Below are 20,084 nucleotides of genomic sequence, written 5' to 3'. Positions count from 1 at the left end.
TGCCTCCATAGACGAGTACTAGCAGACAGCTTGTACAGCTTTTGTTGCAGGATGGAAATTTACACAAATTATCCAACGTTCCAAATCATGGATAACAGCAGTAGGCAGATTTAAATGTAGGAAATATGAAAATCGAAATTCTTGATGTCCAAATATTAAGTGACTTTGTGGAAATTATTGGGGAAGAGGACTTGCTGGGAATAACAAATGGAAAATTAATTGATTCATGAGACAACTTTTAAATAATACTTTTAAATCTTTGCACTTTGGGGAAAGGTATTAAGTATTTTCAAGTCAAAGGTCCACGTTAAGTCATTTAAGTGCAAGTCAAGTTGCAAGTCTAAAGTCAATGAATTTGTGACTAAAGTGCCACACCTCTGGTTTGAGCATAGGTGTGTTTTATGTAGTGTCCTACCCCCCCAGTTCTGAAACAAAACCTACACCCTTCCTTGGGTTTCAGGGTCCAAAATGTTAAATCTATTTTACTTGGCAACATATTTTCTTTACAGAAATATAGCAGAGATATCCTCCTGAGAACCGAACTTTTGTTTGGTATGTATTTTTAATTACTCCTACAGTAGCTATTTAGGATCAGTAGGACCTGAGAAGTAGAAAAAACTATGACGATAAAGTCCCAATGTCCTCAAACGAGATGACAATAAAGTCCCAATGTCCACAAACGAGATGATGATAAAGTCCCAATGTCCTCAAATGACACAATAATAAAGTCCCAATGTCCTCAAACAAGATGACAATAAAGTCCCAATGTCCACAAACGAGATGATGATAAAGTCCCAATGTCCTCAAACAAGATGACAATAAAGTCCCAATGTCCACAAACGAGATGATGATAAAGTCCCAATGTCCTCAAACGAGATAACAATAAAGTCCAAATGTCCACAAACGAGATGACGATAAAGTCTCAATGTCCTCAAATGAGATTACAGTAAAGTCCAAATGTCCACAAACGAGATGATAATAAAGTCCCAATGTCCTCAAACGAGATAACAATAAAGTCCAAGTGTCCTCAAACGGGATATTGAAGTCCCAATGTTCTCAAATGAGACAATAATAAAGTCCCAATGAACTCAAACGAGATGATAATGAAGTCCCAATGTCCTTAAATGAGATGATAATAAAGTCCTAATGTCCTCAAACGAGATGATAATGAAGTCCCAATGTCCTCCAATGAGAAGACAATCAAGTCCCAATGTCTTCTAACAAGTTCTTCCTAATTAACAGTGTCTTAGCTCCTTACTGTTATAAAATTGGTCAGATTTGTTGCCATATCAAACTACAAACATTACTAATCATAAATACAAAAGTTTCATCCATAAAATTTGATCAGGTTTTGTCCACTTTTGTGTTGGGATTGGGATTTGACTTGTTTTCACATGGATTAGTGTATTGCAGTCTTACAACCACTAGATGGGACAAAAAAGTGTCCACGAATGAGGACAACAGGTCTAAGTTATGTAGAATGAAGTGGAAGGTCAAGTAAACCCAAAATGTGATGTCTTCATATGAGAACACAGGGTCTCAGGAGGAAATAACAAGTTGAAAATTTTAGGTGGTTTTCTTGGTAATCTCTGTTAAAAAGTGTTCCAAATTACCTGACTGCACCCTGTATTCATGTTTTTTAAATTCAGGTTTTAAACAATTGAGCTTCCATACATACCTCATCACCCCAAAAGTCCTCATACCGGTGGCTTGGTTTCAGGGGCCGGTCTGACTTGCCTGACCCAGCCCTGAGTAGCGGTGGGCCGGGCTGTCAGGCTGTGAAGGGGCGGGACAGGTGAGGAGGAGAGTGTACAAGAAAGATAGTATGGGTGGCTTTTCCCCAGGGTGTCTGCGTCGCCATGTGGAGGATAGAGAGCTGAAAAGTTCGTTTTTAATTCGTTTATTTATCGTCGTCAGTTGTTGTGTTCGCCGCTTTTCGGTCGGAGTCCGCCATTGTTGTTAGTTAACGTTCTGTTTTTTAAAATCTCACTCCTGCGCGAGACACGTTAACGGTTTTTCAAAGACAACAAAACGTGGGCAGTGGTTAGCAAACAACAACTCAACACAACTTACCTCCAGTCGATAATACGGCAGTGTAAATACTTTTTATTACCTTTTTTAATAACTATATTTTTTAAGTTAAACTTGCTGGTCAGCTTTGCCCCGTCACCATGGAGAGGCACGACTATCACTCAGCAACACACGAGTATCCACATCCGTTCATCCACAAAGTGAAGCTGACGAGGACACAGAGGATAAGGGTAATTATAACTCTTAAAGTGTTTGATTTAATGGCGGAAACTGCGCTAATTCACAGTAGGTTTTAATAGGAGAGCGACAGAAGTCAAACAAGCTGTTGACACTCAGTCAGCTCCCCAAATCTGCCACCTGAAACTACTCAGGCAGTTAATGACACTGGGAAGAGTTGTCCTCAAAACACACTCCCTTTGTGTGTTAATAGGGGGCCACTGAGATACCATGTCCATATTTGGACGTCGATATAAATTCCCTTCTGTGGTGTTCATGTTTTTCCATATGAACTTTAAGAGAACAAAGAGTCAGTCATGTTTCTGTCTCACTGTGGCGCATAAGCAAAACAGCCAAGTCCTACGTGTTTCAGGCATAGGCAGGTATGACAGATGACAACATACCATAGTGTTGCACAACTATGACTGACAAATGATTAGGGCTGGGCAACATGGCTGACTTGTGTAAGAGTATTTTTTGCCATGCTGATGAAACTGCATGCACAGCTGTCAATATACTACCCATACATGTTCTGTCAGGAAACTTTGGGTTCTGACATTCATGTTGATGCCACCTGATATGTTCCACCCACCTGAACACCAGTGGAGACCAGGTACCCCGCCAACAGGACAATGGACAAGGACAAAAACTGCTCAGGAGTAGCCCAAGGAACATGACGGAGACCTCAAGGCATCAACCTGGCCTCCAAATTCCCCACATCCCAGTCTGATCAAACATCTGTGGGGCGTGTTATCACCCCACCTCAACCCACAGGACTCAAAAGATCTGAAGCCAACATGGTGGTGCCAGACACTATGGGACACCCTCCAGATGTCCAGTGTCCATGCCTTGACGGGTCAGAGCCAAGTCTGATCCAAGGAAGACCCACAATGGATCGGGGGTACCTCTGGGGTACTAGCACATCCCTCAAATGTTCAATCAGGTTGGGATCTGGGGTATTTGGAGGCCAGGTCAACACCTTGAGCTCTTTGTCCCGTTCCTCAGGTCATTCCTGAGCAGTTCTTGTGGTGTGGCAAATAAAAGCGTAAAAACAAAGAGTGTCAGACCTGCATCAGGAAAGTCAGAGCAAGTTAAAGGCTGAAGTGAACAGATACGTTTTTAGCTTTCTTTTAAAAAAATATTTAGCAAGCTAGCTTCCCTGATATCTATAAGTAGTGTGATCCTAGCTTTGGGGTGTAACTGACAAAAGCCGCATCCCTGATCTTCTTCCGGCTGTTGCAGGGAACCTCCAAGAAACCAGCAGCAGATGATCATAGGGTTCTTGGAGGCAAATGGTTAACAAGTGAGTTAGCAGTGTAGCTCGGTCCCAGCCCATGTAGGGCTTTGTATACACATAGGAGGACCTTAAAATCAATTCTAAATGTAACAGGAAGTCAGTGCAGAGCAGCTCACACTGGCCTGATGTGCTCTCTCCTCTTGGTTCTGGTTCATAGCCGAGCTGCAGAGTTTTGAATGAGCAGCTCCACTGCTCCCACCTCCCTCCACCCACAGAGACCCATCACTCTTCAGTCATCTCATCTGTTGTACTAGATTTGTGTTTGCAAGATATGATACGAGGGTCTTTCAGGGCACATCTTATCTTTTCCTGTTGGTGTGTGTTAGTTAAATCCTCTAGCCACATCTTAAGAGATAGGAACAGTTGTGCTCGTCCACATGAGAATTAATTTCTTAGCTGTTGTGAGGGAAACGCTGCTGTGTCATGTTTAGCTTTTTGAAGGTCTCGGATATTCCAAGCAGTTCCAGTACCTACTGAAAGTAAAAAGTAGAAGTGTACAATTCAGAACGCACTTGAGGTGTTCACCTCTGCAGACCTAAATGATGTTTTAAATGTACCTTCTTTTCTCCTCTGGTCCTTAGGGTATCATCCTGGGCAGCATCCTCTTCCCTCTTCGTGTCATCCTGGCGGCAATCTGCTTCCTCCTCATGTGGCCGATTGCCCGGCTACGATTGGCCGGCCTGTCTGAGGAGGAACGCTCTCGGCCCGTCAAGGGCTGGAGGTACTGGCTCCTCAATTGGATCGTCATGCGGCTGAGCCGAGGCGTCTACTTCTGCCTGGGCTTCCTGTGGGTGAAGGTCAAAGGTCGCAGGGCAGACCTGAGGGAGGCGCCAGTGCTGGTGGTGGCGCCTCACAGTGGCTTTCTGGACATGCTGGTTCTGTTTGGAACCAACCTGGCTGCGGTGGTGTCGCGGTCGGAGAACAGGAATCTGCCAGTCATAGGAGGTGAGGGGCTGTGATTGTTTGAGTTTATGATACACACACAGAGACGATCCTACGATCCAACTTCGTTGGTTGTTACAGCTTCCATCACTGTAGCTGGATCTTCTAACCCAAAAAAATTTAAAGGGCCAGCCCATGATTTTTTTGAGGTTTCTATATCATTCTGTGCTTCCCAGTAGTGTTCCTTATCCACCTTATTTTTCACGGAAACACGGAGGCAAAACAGAACGCAGCCAGCTTCGTTTTTTTTTGTGCGACACTTCCGGTCCAGCACTCTTACCACTGTGTAAATGGGAATCACCTTGTTGTTTACCTTGCTGAGTTTAGCTATATATATGTATATATCACATTTTTCACGTCACTATATCACTGTTTAGACTAATCTGATGTTTGTAAAGTCCATAAACACAATGACTGAACAAACATTAGTATTTTCTCTGTGTGTAATTAATAACATGGTTATCGTAGATTAGCTGGGCTAACTGTTAGCTGTTAGCTGTTAGCCGTTAGCCGTGTTTGCAATAACTCACTAAATTCACAAAGTGGCCCGTGAAAAAAATATTTTCTCCAGCGGATGTCTTAGTTACAACATGATTGAGCTAACTGGAGAAGTTTCATGTCGTGGCCGACAACGGGAGGCTTTTTAACGGATGGCGATCCTGATGTTAGCTTTGCTGCTAGTGTTAACGTTAGCTGTCCCTGTCAGCTGCAGCCACTGATGCTTTCTAGATACCGTCATTTCCCAAAACTGAATAAATACCACACATAGCAACACAAAACTGCTTTGCTAGCTCAATCATGTTGTAACGGCTGGATGGTTGGTGTGTACATGCTGATTCAGGTGCTATCAGAGCCGATCCGCGCATCACTATGGCTTAATGATCAACTCAGTCAATTAAAACAACCTGTCCTGTGTTAGGAGTGTATGTCGCCGACAGAAAGAAAGAAAGAAAGAAAGAAAGAAAAGGGAAAAAAGATAGAAAAGCAGCGTACACCTCACATATTTATTTCTCACAGTTGAGCACACGTGTGGCTGGCATGCAGAAGCACCGTCTGTGTGTCGAGGGTGCGAGCCGCAGCTTCAGCTGCTCAGGTAGAGAGGCTTAGCCCGGTGTGTTTTTTTGCTGATTCGGTTCTGCAGGTTCTCTGCTGGTACACTGGAGACAGGGATCAAGCAGTTTGTCTCACTCGGGAAAGATGGTGCTTTTTTGGTTCATAGTTTATGATTGACGTGCGATTTATTCGTGTTTAGAGGGAATAAATTTCCATTATAACGGAAATGTGGGCACAGTTATCTATACAAAATACACAGACTAACTAACTAACTGATTGACTAACATAAACAACTAAAAATTGAAAAAAAAAATAGCTTGCACCGTTAACTCCGGTAAGGGAAAGCATGAGGGAAAGCGGCTGACCGGAAGTCACGCACAAAAAAACGGAAGTTGATCACTATTTACTTCCGTGTTTGAAAATAAGGTGGATATATTCAGATTCAAATGTTGTTGAAGTGCGTATGTTTTAGCATCAAATGCTATTTTCCCAAGCCTTTCTGAAAACGTCTCCCCACAGAACCTGATGAGGTTTCTGCATGATGACACTGCTATATGTTAATCACCCCAGCCTGCCTAATGTGGCTCTTCATGACTGAGGCCTTGTCTACACATGACCTTCGCTTTGCAAAATATCTCTGTAAACACTAGAACATGCTTTGGACATTCGAAAGTTTTCCTTCTACTCCTCATCGACAGGAATCCCACTCTTAAATTGTCCCACTGTCTACTTCATGTCACTTGCTTTGATTGAAAATGACTTGTTGCCTGTTGCTGCGTTGCTCGCAGTGTGAAAACATCATTAGAAGGCGTTTAAAAAAAATCTCTATTTTAGTGACCTATAAGAATGTTTGCGAGTGGACGAGGGGCCAATACATAGAGGAAAAAATACATTTTGAAAAATAATTGTATACACGTAGACAGGGCCTCACCAGAATGGGAGCTAAGCGTTGTACTAAGCATTGTACATTGTACTGCAATGCTACGTTAGTTGAGACACGAAAGTGGCACAATAACACAAACAAACTAAAAAAAAATCGAGGCAGCAGTAGACCAGCAGCTTCCGTGTTCTGCAAGGTAAAATAACCGTCTTCATCAAAGGAGTCCATCTTTGAAGAGAGCAGCGATAACAGCCTCAGTTCCCCGTTGGAAAGGGCTCTGACGGCAACATAAAGCAGTGAAAATATTCTAAATATAGCGTACACTGAAACTGATGATTTTTTTTTAGGTGGCTAAAATATGTTTTGCTGCTGCCCCCATCCAAAGCAGTTCATTGCTTAGCTTCTGTGTCAGTACTCCTGCCTGCTTCTCCAAACTAGGAGCGTGCCGATCACCAGCTACTGTAGGTAATACACTGACTGTGGACAAATGCCTCATACAGCCCCACTGCAGTATCTGCACTATCCCTTTAAGTTATTATTGTCAGCACTCTAACGTACATTGCTGCTTTTTGCTAACGGATGGGTGGGTGATTCCGTCTGAAAAACCTGGAAATGAACACAGATAGTTGACCTTTAAATTATTGTTTGTCTTTGATCAAGCAGAAATACAAAACCTTGGCTTGTTGGAGCCTCCCTAATGTGAACATTTGCTACCTTTCTGTATTTTTTATCGCTGTAAATTCAACTATTTGTTGTTGATTTGACTGTCACATCTCATAAAAACACACATTTTGTATACAGATACAGAATATGTTTTTTCAAATTTGAGTCAACTAAAAAGCATCAAAACTGAACTGTCCTCCTCCTTTTCCTCATATCAGCATCATTTTCCAGGTAGCAGACGGGAAGCTGTGAAAATCTGAAGTGTATGAGTGGAAAAAGAGAAATGGAAAACCACTTCGGGGAGGCACAATAGAAGGCAGGCAGAGGAAGAGTGTCAATGTTTTACTTTGGTGCGTGAGGAATGGGAGGAAATGGAGTATTCACACTGCCAAAGCCTTAGTACTGTTTGTAACTGTGCCACTCTCAGAGTGCCTGGATGACATAATGTTTTACCAAATTAGTTTCTCATTTAATTGGCTGGCACAGTGCGGTGTGCTCATCGATGGGAAATCTCACCCTTGGCTGCCCACCTACAGTATTAGGCAAAAAAACAAGAGAAATATTTGGAATAGAGGGGTAGAGGATTTTTAAAGTATGCAAGGAAGCTCCAAGATAAACAAGTGACTAACTGTATTTGGCTTCTAATCTGCTTTGCCTGCTTTGGGAGTTCCTGTCTTGCTGTCTTGGCAGACTCTCTCTGGGCTCCTCCCTTTCGGTTCTGGTTCTGATTTTTGTTCTTGTGTAATTTTTGTGTGTGCATGTTTGTGTTTCAGCTCTGCTGGAGTTCAACCAGGCGGTGCTGGTGAGTAGAAAGGATCCAGAGTCGAGGAAAAAGGCCATCGCACAGGTCACAGAGAGGCTGACCTCCGACGGCTACTGGCCTCAGGTGAGATGTCACTCAGTGCTCTTACGTGTGACTCCTGTTCCCAGAAGATAATTTGCTGAGCCTTGTATTTGTTTTAAAGGAAAGACAGATCATTTATCTGCTTCCATCTTGGCTGTAGTCTTGTTTACAGAACTGGCAATTACTTATCTATCCAGTCACATTTTGAAACAGTTATGGGAATGTCAATGATTGCAGCTAGGCCTGTCATGATTAGGGTTGGGCCAGTGTAAAAAATTTCAGACCATTTTGATATTAAAACAGCAGGCTGGTACACCGAATTTCACCAGGTGTCACACTTGACTCAGCAGCCACTCCTGAGTGGCACATAACCAGTGTCAGACTATCTCGTTGCATAATATCAGAGCTCTCTGTCTCCACTGAATACTTAAATATGCACTTATGTTACGTCATGTAAGTAAACCATTGTGCACCACCGACGGAGCTCTTGCAATTAGACTGGAGACATAATTACTTTAAATATGGGTGAGTTGGCTACGTGCTATCTTCCTATGTTTGTTATGTGACTTTTGATAACAAAAAACACACATTTTATACTGTGATACTTACTGGAAATGACACCCAACAGCTAGCAGAATAGCTTGTTATTAGCGACGGTCATTTACCTTACCAGAAAAGTTGAGCTCTCTGGCAATCTCTCTCCAGCTAACTGCTACCTTTTTTAGGTATATGTAGTGAAATAAGGACGTTTCTTACAGATAATTCCTCATTTCAATTTCATCACCCAGCCGTTCATCTTCAATTGCGGCGCTTTCAAAGCCAGCGACAGGACAAGAAAAGCTCAGCTCAAAATGGTGCATCGCGTCATTTGCAGCGAGTAAGGAAACCTCTTTCGTCAGCCTCGAATCCTAAATGCTGTGCTATTGTTGCAGTTTTCACGAGAGACTAACTCTGCTTTGTCTCCTCTTGTCACCCCAAAAAACACATGAGCTTTCTTGTAAACAAACACAATGTACATTGCTTCCCCCGCCCACCTCTACTGGAATTTGATCTCAGTCATCATCTCCTTACCCTAACTTTCCCTTGTAATCAATCTACCCTTTTTGGTTGTTTTTTTTCCCCCCACAGTAATCAGTATCTAGTTCCTAAAATGTTCAGACAGAGGGTACTTGCTGTAGCTCTGGTTGAGGGTGAGAGGCTGTCAGTAAATAGTTTGTTGGGCACAGGGAAACAGAGATCTGTGTGGGTACATGAGACCCTAAAAAAGAGGGTGGGTCATGGGGAGTACCACCAGTTGGTCCAGGAGCTTCGCATCCATGATGGCCGTTTCCATGCATATCGTCCAGTCGTATAGCTCAGGGTCCAGCAACAGCTACCACCAGTTTAGACTACAAAATGTAGGCTACCGGTAAGCTACGCTGTGCTGTCTTTTAAGTATTTTATTCTTCTTCGGACTCTCACAAGTAGATGTGGATGGGCAGAAAAGAGAGAATCTCTGTGCTCTGGAAGACCTTGCTGTGTATTCTGGCATCATGTTGGCTAAAATGTTGGTGACATTCTTATGTAAACAAACATACATGTAAACACAACAGGCACTTAAATGATCAAGGTCATGTCAGCATATTGTACGATAAGCTGATAATAATGGTGACAGGCCTAACAACAACAACAGTACAACGCCTACTGAAACAGTCTCTTCTTGTGGTGGCTTCAAAGATCTCAGCTCAAGCACACAGCTGATCAAGATTAGATAAAGTATTTGGGATTGGAACGTGATCTTCAAGATTTGTAAAGAGGGGATCAGCACACTTTTCTGCTTCCAGGGAATACTTTTCTTGTTGAATCCTTTAACCACAGTTTGGAAATTGTGAAAACAACCTCAGGAAAAGAAGGAGTTCATATTACAGCTAGTGTATTTGTACATAACCACAGTGGGCAGATTGGCCTAAAGATTTATTGTCAATACAAGGTTGTTTGTTTGAATCTGACAGGCGGTGAATGTTGACTCAAAGCCTGTAGATTCACCTGCTGCTTGTGCTCAGAGCTGCAGGTCCGAACTCATAAATCTCATTTATTAACCTTTGCCTAGATGCTGATGTTTCCTGAGGGAACCACAACTAACGGCAGCGCTCTCATCAAATTCAAACCAGGTTAGTGCAGGCAGCGGCTGCCCTCTGGTTTTTCTTGATGTCCGACTCATACCACACATTGTTCACCGCTTGTAAAAAATAGTTTAAGAATGAGTGGCATCACAGGGAAAAGGGCGCAGCAGCTGATTGTTTATTGGCAGATTAACTACTTTTAGACCTACAGCGTGACTGTCTCATTCCTGTCTGTCCACTCTGTCTCATTTGTTCTCGCTGTGTTCAGGTGCCTTCCTCGCCGGAGTCCCGGTCCAACCTGTTCTGTTGCATTACCCCAATAAGCTGGTGAGTGAAGTCATTGGGGTCGTGGGTTGATCTACTAGTTTCTCACAACATCCGCCTGTCATTCATGTCAAGAGCAAGACAGGGGTCCATTCATAACTTTACTCTAAAGGTGTTCTTTATCCAGGGTGACTAAGGAAGGAGTACACTCACATTTAAACTTGCATGCATTCAGTGAACGAAGAATCCAAAATTCGTGATAAATTGAAGTCATAGGGGACAGTTCAGTGGAGCATTTAGCTGCTAACGACCCTAATATTTCCCCCCCAGGAGTTGGCAGACTAAAAGAGTTAATTTTGGACAGGTCGACAGAAACATGACACCAAATGAATGATAATGTTGCTTTGCACCTGTTGAATCTGTAAAGAGACAACTGTTTTTCGACCAAGCTCTTCATATCAACTTAAAAGGTGACAGTCTGTCAGTGTTGTTTTCACTGCTTTCTGCTTCTCCTAGGTGGCCAAAAAACAGTTATTACAGGTTTAATAAATGCTTGATCCCACAAATGACATTTTGTATATCACTTGTTCACCCTATGTTACACTGAATTCAGGAAGAAATGTTTTTCTCGCATGCTTCCATGGTGAACGAAGAATCCAAAAACTGAGAAATTCTTGTTGTATTGTTGTTGTGTTGTTTACAAACTCTCACACAACTCGGTCAGTATAATCCAAGTCTTATTTATCAAATTGTATGCTCATTACTTCACAGACAGATGGCCTGTTCTGATAAGGGAACTGAACTGAAAGTGAAACTTATGTATGCTCTCGTCAAAGCCAGACTCTATTGACAAAAACAGTTATTTTACTTGGCTGAATACGAGAATTGCTGGTCAACTGCTGCCATGATCAGTTACTTTGTGTTATTGTATGACTTTGGTGAATCTGAACTAACCCTTTAAAACACCAACGAGTCAGCATATGACTGGATAAATGACAGTGTAACCAAGCGGCGAACTGAGGCTGAAAAATGAAGCCAGTGCCAAAACCTGCAGTTCCTCTAATGGCCACTTGAGGGTCGCACCAAAACAGAATTAGTCCCCACAGACCTGCATGTTAAAATGCCCAAGTTTACAGCAGAAATAAACATGGTTACAGCCTGGTACAAAAAATAGTTTTGGTCTCTAAAGCGTCTAAACATTTATAACAACTGTAATGGGATGAATTTAAAAAAAAAAAAAAAACCTCACGCATTTACACTCTTTTTTTGGGCAGGGTTGCTTGAGTGACTGTCTGCAATTCAGATCCACCCATTGCTCCTCCACTGTACAAATACACTTCTGGCTCCAAAAAAAACAAGATGCCGGTGCCGAAATGCCAAACTCGAGGCTTCAAAACGGCAGTCCACAAACCAATAGGTGACGTCACGGTAGTTAGGTCCCTTATTCATTAGGGCTGTCAAAATTGCTCAAAAATGACATTCGAATATTCCTTCTAAAAATAACTCATAGGTTCGAACAATTAGTTGTTGTTTTTTTCGCATTATGTCCACAAGAGGGCAAACTAATAGAAGGAAACATACTTGTATATGTATTAATACAAGGAAACATAACTACTTGTAGGTATTTTTATTTCAACATAAACGTCTTTGAAAACATTTACATACCTACACATTAAAACACATAAAACAATTATCTATAACATTACGTTATAAACAACCACGGACCTCTCGCTTGCCCCCCCTCTCCAACCTGTCAGGCCACACCACTCGCGGAAGCACTGCAAATAGCCTCGAAGCGACGCCAGTTTACTTTCGGCGCCCATGTTAACCGATTTTGTCATCCACACCGGCTGCGCTGCGCCGCGCCGCACAGCGCCACGCAGCTCCGTGGCCGGCTCTGGTCTATTTTCTGCGCGAGCATATGTGTCAAGCCGGGTGACGGAGACAACAGCTGGGAGCAGAACCACTTGTTGACCAGCATGGAGAAATGTGCGTCTGACAGAAGTGCTCCGGCTCGTGTGAGAATTTCGGTGTGCTGCGCCTCGCAGCACCTCCGCGGGCGGTGTGGCCTTATGCAGTGCATTCAGTGCAGCAGCCCAGGCCAACGCCCACTCGCAAAGAGGACAGCTGCGGTGGTTTTTTTCCCTCCACAATCGAATATCAATTTTCACATTCGAAGGTCCATTTTTTTTTATTTTTTTTTTCTTCAAATTCGAATTTATATTCGAATTTAGAATATTCGTTGACAGCCCTATTATTCATACAGTCTATGAATATAACACGGGATGGGTGATGAATATACAACTGGTCATTTGCAGGTGAAATATTCCTTTAATGTCCAGAAACTTCAAGAACAGACAATATTTCATTTTATACATAATTGAAAACCAGATAAAACAAATCTTTGTGTAATAAAAGTCTGGGGATGTTCTACTGCTAAATTAAAAGTCACATATTGCATTTCTTAAACATTTAAAAGCGACAGAGTGCTTTACATAGACATTTAAAATGTGATTAAATAATTTAAACAAAAACAAAATGAAAACTGCCACAGACAAAATAAAGGCAGTTCTACCTTTTATATTATATTAATAATCAAGGAGACTCAGTTATTAAGAGAAGGAATTAATTCCCAAACAACTAAAGGCACATTGCTTCATTACGTTTCTGAAATTAAAAAGCATTTACTGTGGTGACTAAATAAATAAAAACAAAACCAGACCAGAGGTTAACTCTGTGTTTGTCAACACTTTGTTTACTGCATGTTAACAGATTGAAGTCCTACAGATATGAATTTTAAGATGTCAGAGATAATTTGACACAATAATAGATCAGACACTGTCCTCAGGAGAACGTGCACCTCTCCTCTCTTTAAAAGTTGAGCAACCTGAATCGGTATCATAGCGATGCATGTACAGAGCATGCTTTGTACTGTTTTGACACGCAGCTCAGCGCTCATTTGTATCTGTCATGTCTTCCTTGTCACGTCCTTGGCCACAGATCAGTGTTGACACTACACTATTGTACATTTCATCAGGCTGTAGTTTCTGTGCGTTTATGAGCATAAAGCAGTATTTGTCCAGGCCAGTGTGTTTGCATACCAGTGCCTGTCAGGGTGTGTAATAGTGGGTGAAAGTGACTGGATTTACACATGCAATAAAAAACCTCCCCACCCACTCTGTTAGGAAGGATAGGTTTGTTTCTGTTCCACCTGCTTGTGTCCACTGTTTGATTACAGTCTTTTTATGACTCTCCCACAGGATACTGTTCGCTGGACATACAAAGGAACAACCTGGTGAGTTCATCAGTCATCACCAGTATGACTGCCTGGATTTCTACAGGCAGGAAGTTCAGTAAGCTTGAAAATGGGTTTTAACAACTTCCAGGACTTTTACTTTTTAAATTCTCACTTGTAGTCTGCTCAGTGACTTGAGTTCTCACTCTGAAAGACCCCATAACAAAACTTTTCAAGACATATTCTTAGTTGCCAGCGAAGGAACACAGCTGTTACAGTATGTTTTCTCCTGTTAAAGTTTTTCTTGGAGGCTAAATGAGCTAATTACCAGAAACATCTCTCTGGTCTAACACAATACAGTTAAGTAATACCACAAACTGTAGCCTCCAAAATGACTATACAGCTGAATCAACACCAAAATCACTGTAAACAAAAACTGAGTGTTATAACCACCATGAAGGATTTATTGCAAGACTGCATTGGTTTAACTACAGTAGGTGTACCTAATAAACTGACACATCAAAGGTCCAGTGTGTAGGCTTAAGGATGATGCAGAATATAATACAATAAGTGTGTTTTCTTTTGTGTGAAATCACCTGACATTAAGAATTGTTGTTACCTTTTTTTTTTTTTTTTTTTGAGAGGAAGAGACCTTTTGCGGATAATTTGTCTCCTGGTAAAAAGCCTCCTGAACACTGTTATATGCCATTAAATCCTACACCCTGCTCGCTTCAGAAGAAGTTTGTGTAATGCAAAAGTTTAGCTCCCTCTAGCTAGTGTTGGGTAACATAACAATATATGCACCTCTACCACACTACTTGTACTTCGGTAGCTATTTAATATTTTAATATCTCCTCAGTATATCGGCCGTATGTGGGCAATGCTGCAAAGTACTACCTGCTTTATGGTTGTATTGCTTAAAAAAAAAAAATTGTATCAATGCACTTTGATCAGTCAGGTGTATAATTTGCTGGATTTCGGTTATTTTATACCATTAAAGATTTTTCAATAGACTTTCCAGAAAGTTATATATATCAAAATCAAATTATATACCACAACAGAAATTTTCATCCACATTGCCCACCCCAAACCTCGAGCAAATTTACTGCTTTCCTGGTTTTCTGAGTCAAGGGTTAAACTAAATATCAAATTGTTAATAATCTTTGATGAGGCCTGTTGAGTGCAGTTAGTGCAACTCAAACTTCAGCAATAGAAACATCAAGAAATCATTAGGGAATAAGTGGACATCATTGTTGTCATAAGTTTGAAGGGTTATTATTAAATTGTATCAAGGTTTAAACATCTCAGTGGTAGCAGTTACGCACACTGATAGTATTGACTTTTCTGTCTGAAATATAACTGTCTCTTTGTCTGATAGGGTTGAGTCACTGTGGCACACAACTTCACAGTTCTACACCAACAGTACTATCGAGGTAAGATACTTCACCACATAATCTACCTGACAGTAATGACAATAATAAGGAAGGGACAGTTCACTCGTAATCAAAAACACATATTTTCACTCTTACCTGTAGTGCTATATATCAACCTAGATTGTTTTGGTGTGAGATGCAGAGTGTTTAAGATACCAACTGTAGAGATGTCTGCCTTTTCGCAAGTATAATGGAACTCAGAGCGCCAAAAAATCATTTGAAAAACTCAACAGCAATGTCTCTTTCCAGAAATCATGACCTGGTTACTCAAGATAACACACAGACCTTGTTGGGAGCAGTTTCATGTAGGAACTATTTCCTTTCTACCGAACAACAACCCCAACCGCATCACGGAGCAGAAGGAAGTGTGCATCTACTCACTGACAATAGGCTCATGACAGTGCGAGATGTAAATATTAATGGCGTCCTCCTCGACTGAGCTGTAATGTTGGCTAGCTCAGTGGTGCTAGGTGAACTAGCAGTAGATGCACTCTTCCTTCTGCGCAGTTGGTGGATTTAGTTTGTTAGAAAGAAAATCGTTCCTACATGAAACTGCTCTCATTTAGGTCTGTGGATTATCTTGAATAACCAGGTCATGATGTCTGGAAAGAGACATTGCTGTCAACTTTTTTAAAAATTGTTTTTCTGGAGCTTTGAGCACCACAAGCCGAGTTCCATTATATTGGAAAGAAGGCAGACATCTCTACAGCTGATATCTCCAACACTCAGCAACTCACACCAAAACAATCTAGACTGATAAATATCACTACAGGTAAGAGGGAAAATATGTGTTTTTGATTTTTGGGTGAACTGTCCCTTTAACTTAGCACGTGCTTAAAGTGTGCCTTTTGACCTGCAGTCGAGGTTCATGCAGCAATGTACTCAGGGTGTGTTCAGTACACGCTGACAACATTGTTGGGTGCATTAACAGGTGTAGCATGACTAATCATGTTCCAAGGGGTGTGAACAGAGGTGTTGAACATTTTTCAGACAGGAGAGATCAGTGCTTTTTGGCTTGATGTGAAGCTACGTTTTAAATGTTTTGCATGTGTGAGTATTAAAAATCTGGTGTGTGTTTTGCTGCTGTGAATAAAAGGGAAAGAAAACAATGGCTCTTTTTTTTGCTATGCCGCAGTTCCTGCCAGTTTACAACCCGTCCCAGGAGGAGAAGAACGACCCCAACCTGTATGCAGACAATGTTCAGAAACTTATGGCCAAGTAAGTAGCCGAATATGCAGTTGTTTTTATGCCTCCGTGTGGGTGATGACCGTCCGTCCCATTCTCATGAACGTCTCGAGGGAACTTCTTCACATTTGGCACAAACATCCACTTGGATTCAACATTGAACTAATTAGATTTTGGATGTCAAAGGTCAATTTCACTGTTTCCTTGCATCCATCTCATTTTTGGCAACACGATATTTAAATAACGCCTAGAGAGATATTCCTTAAATTCAGCACAAACATCCACTTGGATTCAACATTGAACTAATTAGATTTTGGTTGTCAAAGGTCAGTGTCACTATTTCCTTGCATCCATCTGATTCTTGGGAATGCGATATTTTAAGAACGCCTCGAGGGATTTTCTTCAAATTTAGCACAAACATATACTTGGATTCAACATTGAACTAATTAGATTTAGGTTGTCAAAGGTCAGTGTCACTATTTCCTTGCATCCGTCTCATTCTTGTAAACGAGATATTTCAAGAACGCCTCGAGAAATATTCCTTAAATTTAGCACAAACATCCACTTGGATTCAACATTGAATTACTTAGATTTTTGGCTGTCAAAGGTCAGTGTCACTATTTCCTTGCATCTATTTCATTCTTGTGAACGCGATATTTCAAGAATGCCTCAAGGGATTTTTCTCAAATTTAGCACAAACACCCACTTGGATTCAAGAATGAACTATGTAGAATTTGGTTGTTGAAGGTCAAAGGTCAAGGTCACTGTGACCTCATGAATCACGTTTTTTGGCCAAAATTCAAGAATTCATACACTAATTATGAAAAAAACTTAACTGAAATGTTGAATAGCATAAAATGAAGAAGTGATGGCAGGTCAAAGGTCATATCTAAACTAAATCTGTGGTACACTACTTTTTCTAGTGGTGTGAATAGTAGCAGCAACATATAGATATATAGATATAGATATTAGTTCTTTCAGAAGTCCATTGTGTGCTGTTCAGCAATATTCAGATAGATAACATAAGAACAGACAACCATAAGAATGATGTGTCTCTTAATGCATTTCTCTGCTGTGTCTCAGGGCCCTCGGAGTCCCAGCTACAGATTATGTGATGGAGGGAAGAGTTCCTGTCAGTAAGCTCGGTGGTCTCTCTGTCCCACTGGAGTCGCCCGCCAGAGAAACACTGTCGCTGCTACACAGAAACGGGTAAGAGAGAAGATGTGTGTTCATGTTTGGCGCCTGGCCTCAGTACTCTCCTCTTTTCTCAACATCCTCGTCTCTTTGTCTCTTTCAGCCTGGGAGCACATGAAGTGAAAGCAGCACTGGACAGAATGATTGACAGGTGTCAGTCAGGAGCTCAGGGGTCAAAGGCCAGTGCAGAGGAGCTCGCCTCTATCCTCGGGCTGACGGATGAACAGACGGCCGTCACCATCTGTGGCCTCTACTCCAAGGTAGAATCAGATTGTGTGTGTGTGTGTGTGTGTGTGTGTGTGTGTGTGTGTGTGTGTGTGTGTGTGTGTGTGTGTGTTCTACCAGTAACTGCAGAACACGTTGAGATGGCTATTATCCACAACACTGTTCTGTGTATTCAGAGTGAACAAAGCAGTGTGTCACACAGTGAATCCTTGTATGTTCTACCACTTGTTTTTAAGTTTTAAATGCCAATAAAACACCTCTACAGTGAGATAGAGTAGAAAATACCTATTGAAAAAAAGCACCAAAAAAAAGTAAGCTGTGTCCTAAACCTGTCATACTATGTGTGGTTTTTTTTTTTCCAGGATGAAACTGTGGACCTGAGGCAGATCTATTTGAGTGTTGCAGCTCTGTCAGGATTCGTCAGCTTCAAGTCACTACTTCACACTGCTTTCACTGTGAGTCCTTTGGTTTCCTCACAGCATTTGCTTTCATTTCTTGTTTCATCTTCTAAATGCAGACGACCTCTCTTATTTACTGAAGTTCAATATCTTTTAAACTTTCTTTTCTAAACGCACTGTCTTGTTTCCCAGCTGTTTGACAGAGAGGGCCGAGGCAGTCTGAGTGCAGAGGAGCTGTCGGGCCTCATGGGGGCGCTGCTGGGCATCCCTCAGCGCAACACTGCAGATCTCTACACTCAGGCATCCAGCGAAGGCCAGCTTACTGAGGGTGAGTGTCTCTGAGGGGATTTTAGGACACTTACAATCTATATTGAAAGATTATTAAAACAACTTGGAATGGAAAGTGTCACATTTTATCTGTATTCAATAACAGAACAGTGCATCTTGCAGCGGATGGGTTTTCCTGATATTTTTAGGAACTGTTGTATATAATTGTCATTCTTAATATTTAATAGGCTTCTCCTTTAACAATTCAGAGTTTATAAGCTCTTTGGTTGTTTTAACTATGCACTTGTCTAATGCAGGATGAAATTGTGCCCTTATCCTGTGACATTTTTATTAGCTTATATATCGATTAATAATCTAAACTTGAAAAAAACATACTATTTCATTTAGTTTTCCTCACAGCAGCATTAATTAAATGCTGAGTCATAGGCCTACTGTGTATAAATCTTTTAAAACTTTAAAATCTTTAAAATGAAGACTTTAATCAAGTATTTCTGATTGTGTCAGATGTTTTAGTCACTTGATGGTGCAAAAAGGTAACTGACGTAGGTAACTGATTCAAATCCTCATTAAATGTTTTCCATAGACAATCTGCTGCGGGTGCTGACGACCCACCCCACCTATCAGAGAGTGGTGAACGAGTACATGCAGCCCGAGGAGTCGGGCTCCACTCTGGCCAACGGGAAGGCTGTGAACAACAACAGAGACATGCACAACAGCAACAGATCCCTCCACTACAACAAGAAGTTTGAATGAGGAGTTTTACAGGACGTTCAGTCGCGTTTGTACTCGTCGATTGACAAAGGATTGTATTTTTTACGTCTGGTGCATGTGTGAGTGTGTTTAAATGTATGAATGTATTTTTAAAACCATGTTACTGTAAAACTTTTACCGCAGTCGACCACGCTAAAATTGTAAAACCAAAGAATACTTAAGTTTTGACGACAGCGGCTCTCTGAAGTGTGTACCAGTTTACCTTTTTTAATGACACAAAAGATTGCTCCGTTACTCTTGTCATTTGAAGCCATAAAATGTCTCATGTAAATGATTCCCTCTTGTGTGTGTTAAATGTTTTTTAAACGGGACAAAGGTATGTGCAAAACAAACTCTGTAAAGCCAAAAAGTTTATTTTATGTCAATGAATTCTCACATTTGTGTGTTTATATTTTTTGTATTTAACATTTGATTAAACTGTGAATTCTTTTAAGGAGTTTTCATTGTGGTCACATTTCTGGACTTGTCAACATACTTTCTTTATCTTGGATCTTCCTCTTCCAACCTTCCCGTTCCTCTTATCAAGCTGTCGTGTGTTTCTGTTGGTTTTGCCCAAGATAAAGTCTTTACACTTTGTGGGTAACTTTTTGGAAAACTGAGTTGGTCTTCTACGAGGAAAACGTAGGCTGTGGCCTTTTTTATGGCTTGTTCTGGTTTCTATCTCGCTGCTTTCGGCCTTTTTAAAAGATTCTTGTCCGACCGATACATTTGAAATCTTTCCATCCGAAGCCCTCGTGCTGCTTCTGGTTGAGGGTGGACTTGGTTTAGATGTTTCAGCCTCGTCCTGTGCCTCGTCTTTGTCTCGCGGATGCTCTCTGCTTTTCTTTTTTGAAGTCATTTTTTGCCCTTCTTCTCTCTCTGTGTCTACCTCCTCTCTGCTCTTCCACCTTCCTCTTTTCATCGGGCTTGTTTCAGCCTCCTTCACCCTTGTCTCCCTGTCTTCAGAAGCAACACGTTCATGCTTGTATCTCTTTATTGGAGTCGACAGAAGGCTCAAGCATTTTGCTCCTCCATTTATTCTTTCATCTTTCACATCTGCTGTTGCTTTGGGGTTTGATGGTTG

General features: G+C 41.4%; 1 protein-coding gene across 1 annotated transcript; it reads left to right on the top strand.

The window, feature by feature from the left end:
• The first annotated feature begins 1,794 nt into the window (after positions 1 to 1,794).
• Positions 1,795 to 19,457, top strand: lpcat4 (lysophosphatidylcholine acyltransferase 4). Its single transcript, XM_049568953.1, has 13 exons — positions 1,795 to 2,261; positions 4,126 to 4,489; positions 7,856 to 7,968; positions 10,016 to 10,076; positions 10,297 to 10,355; positions 13,553 to 13,587; positions 14,906 to 14,960; positions 16,096 to 16,178; positions 17,229 to 17,354; positions 17,443 to 17,599; positions 17,927 to 18,019; positions 18,155 to 18,290; positions 18,834 to 19,457. The coding sequence occupies exons 1-13, from the start codon at positions 2,172 to 2,174 to the stop codon at positions 19,001 to 19,003; spliced, it is 1,542 nt and encodes a 513-aa protein (XP_049424910.1). The 5' UTR covers positions 1,795 to 2,171; the 3' UTR covers positions 19,004 to 19,457.
• Positions 19,458 to 20,084: the final 627 nt, after the last annotated feature.

This window comes from Epinephelus fuscoguttatus, linkage group LG23, assembly GCF_011397635.1.
Source record: "Epinephelus fuscoguttatus linkage group LG23, E.fuscoguttatus.final_Chr_v1".
NCBI lineage: Eukaryota > Metazoa > Chordata > Actinopteri > Perciformes > Serranidae > Epinephelus > Epinephelus fuscoguttatus.
Note: the sequence above shows the minus strand (reverse complement) of the source record. Positions and strands in the feature narration are given on the sequence as shown.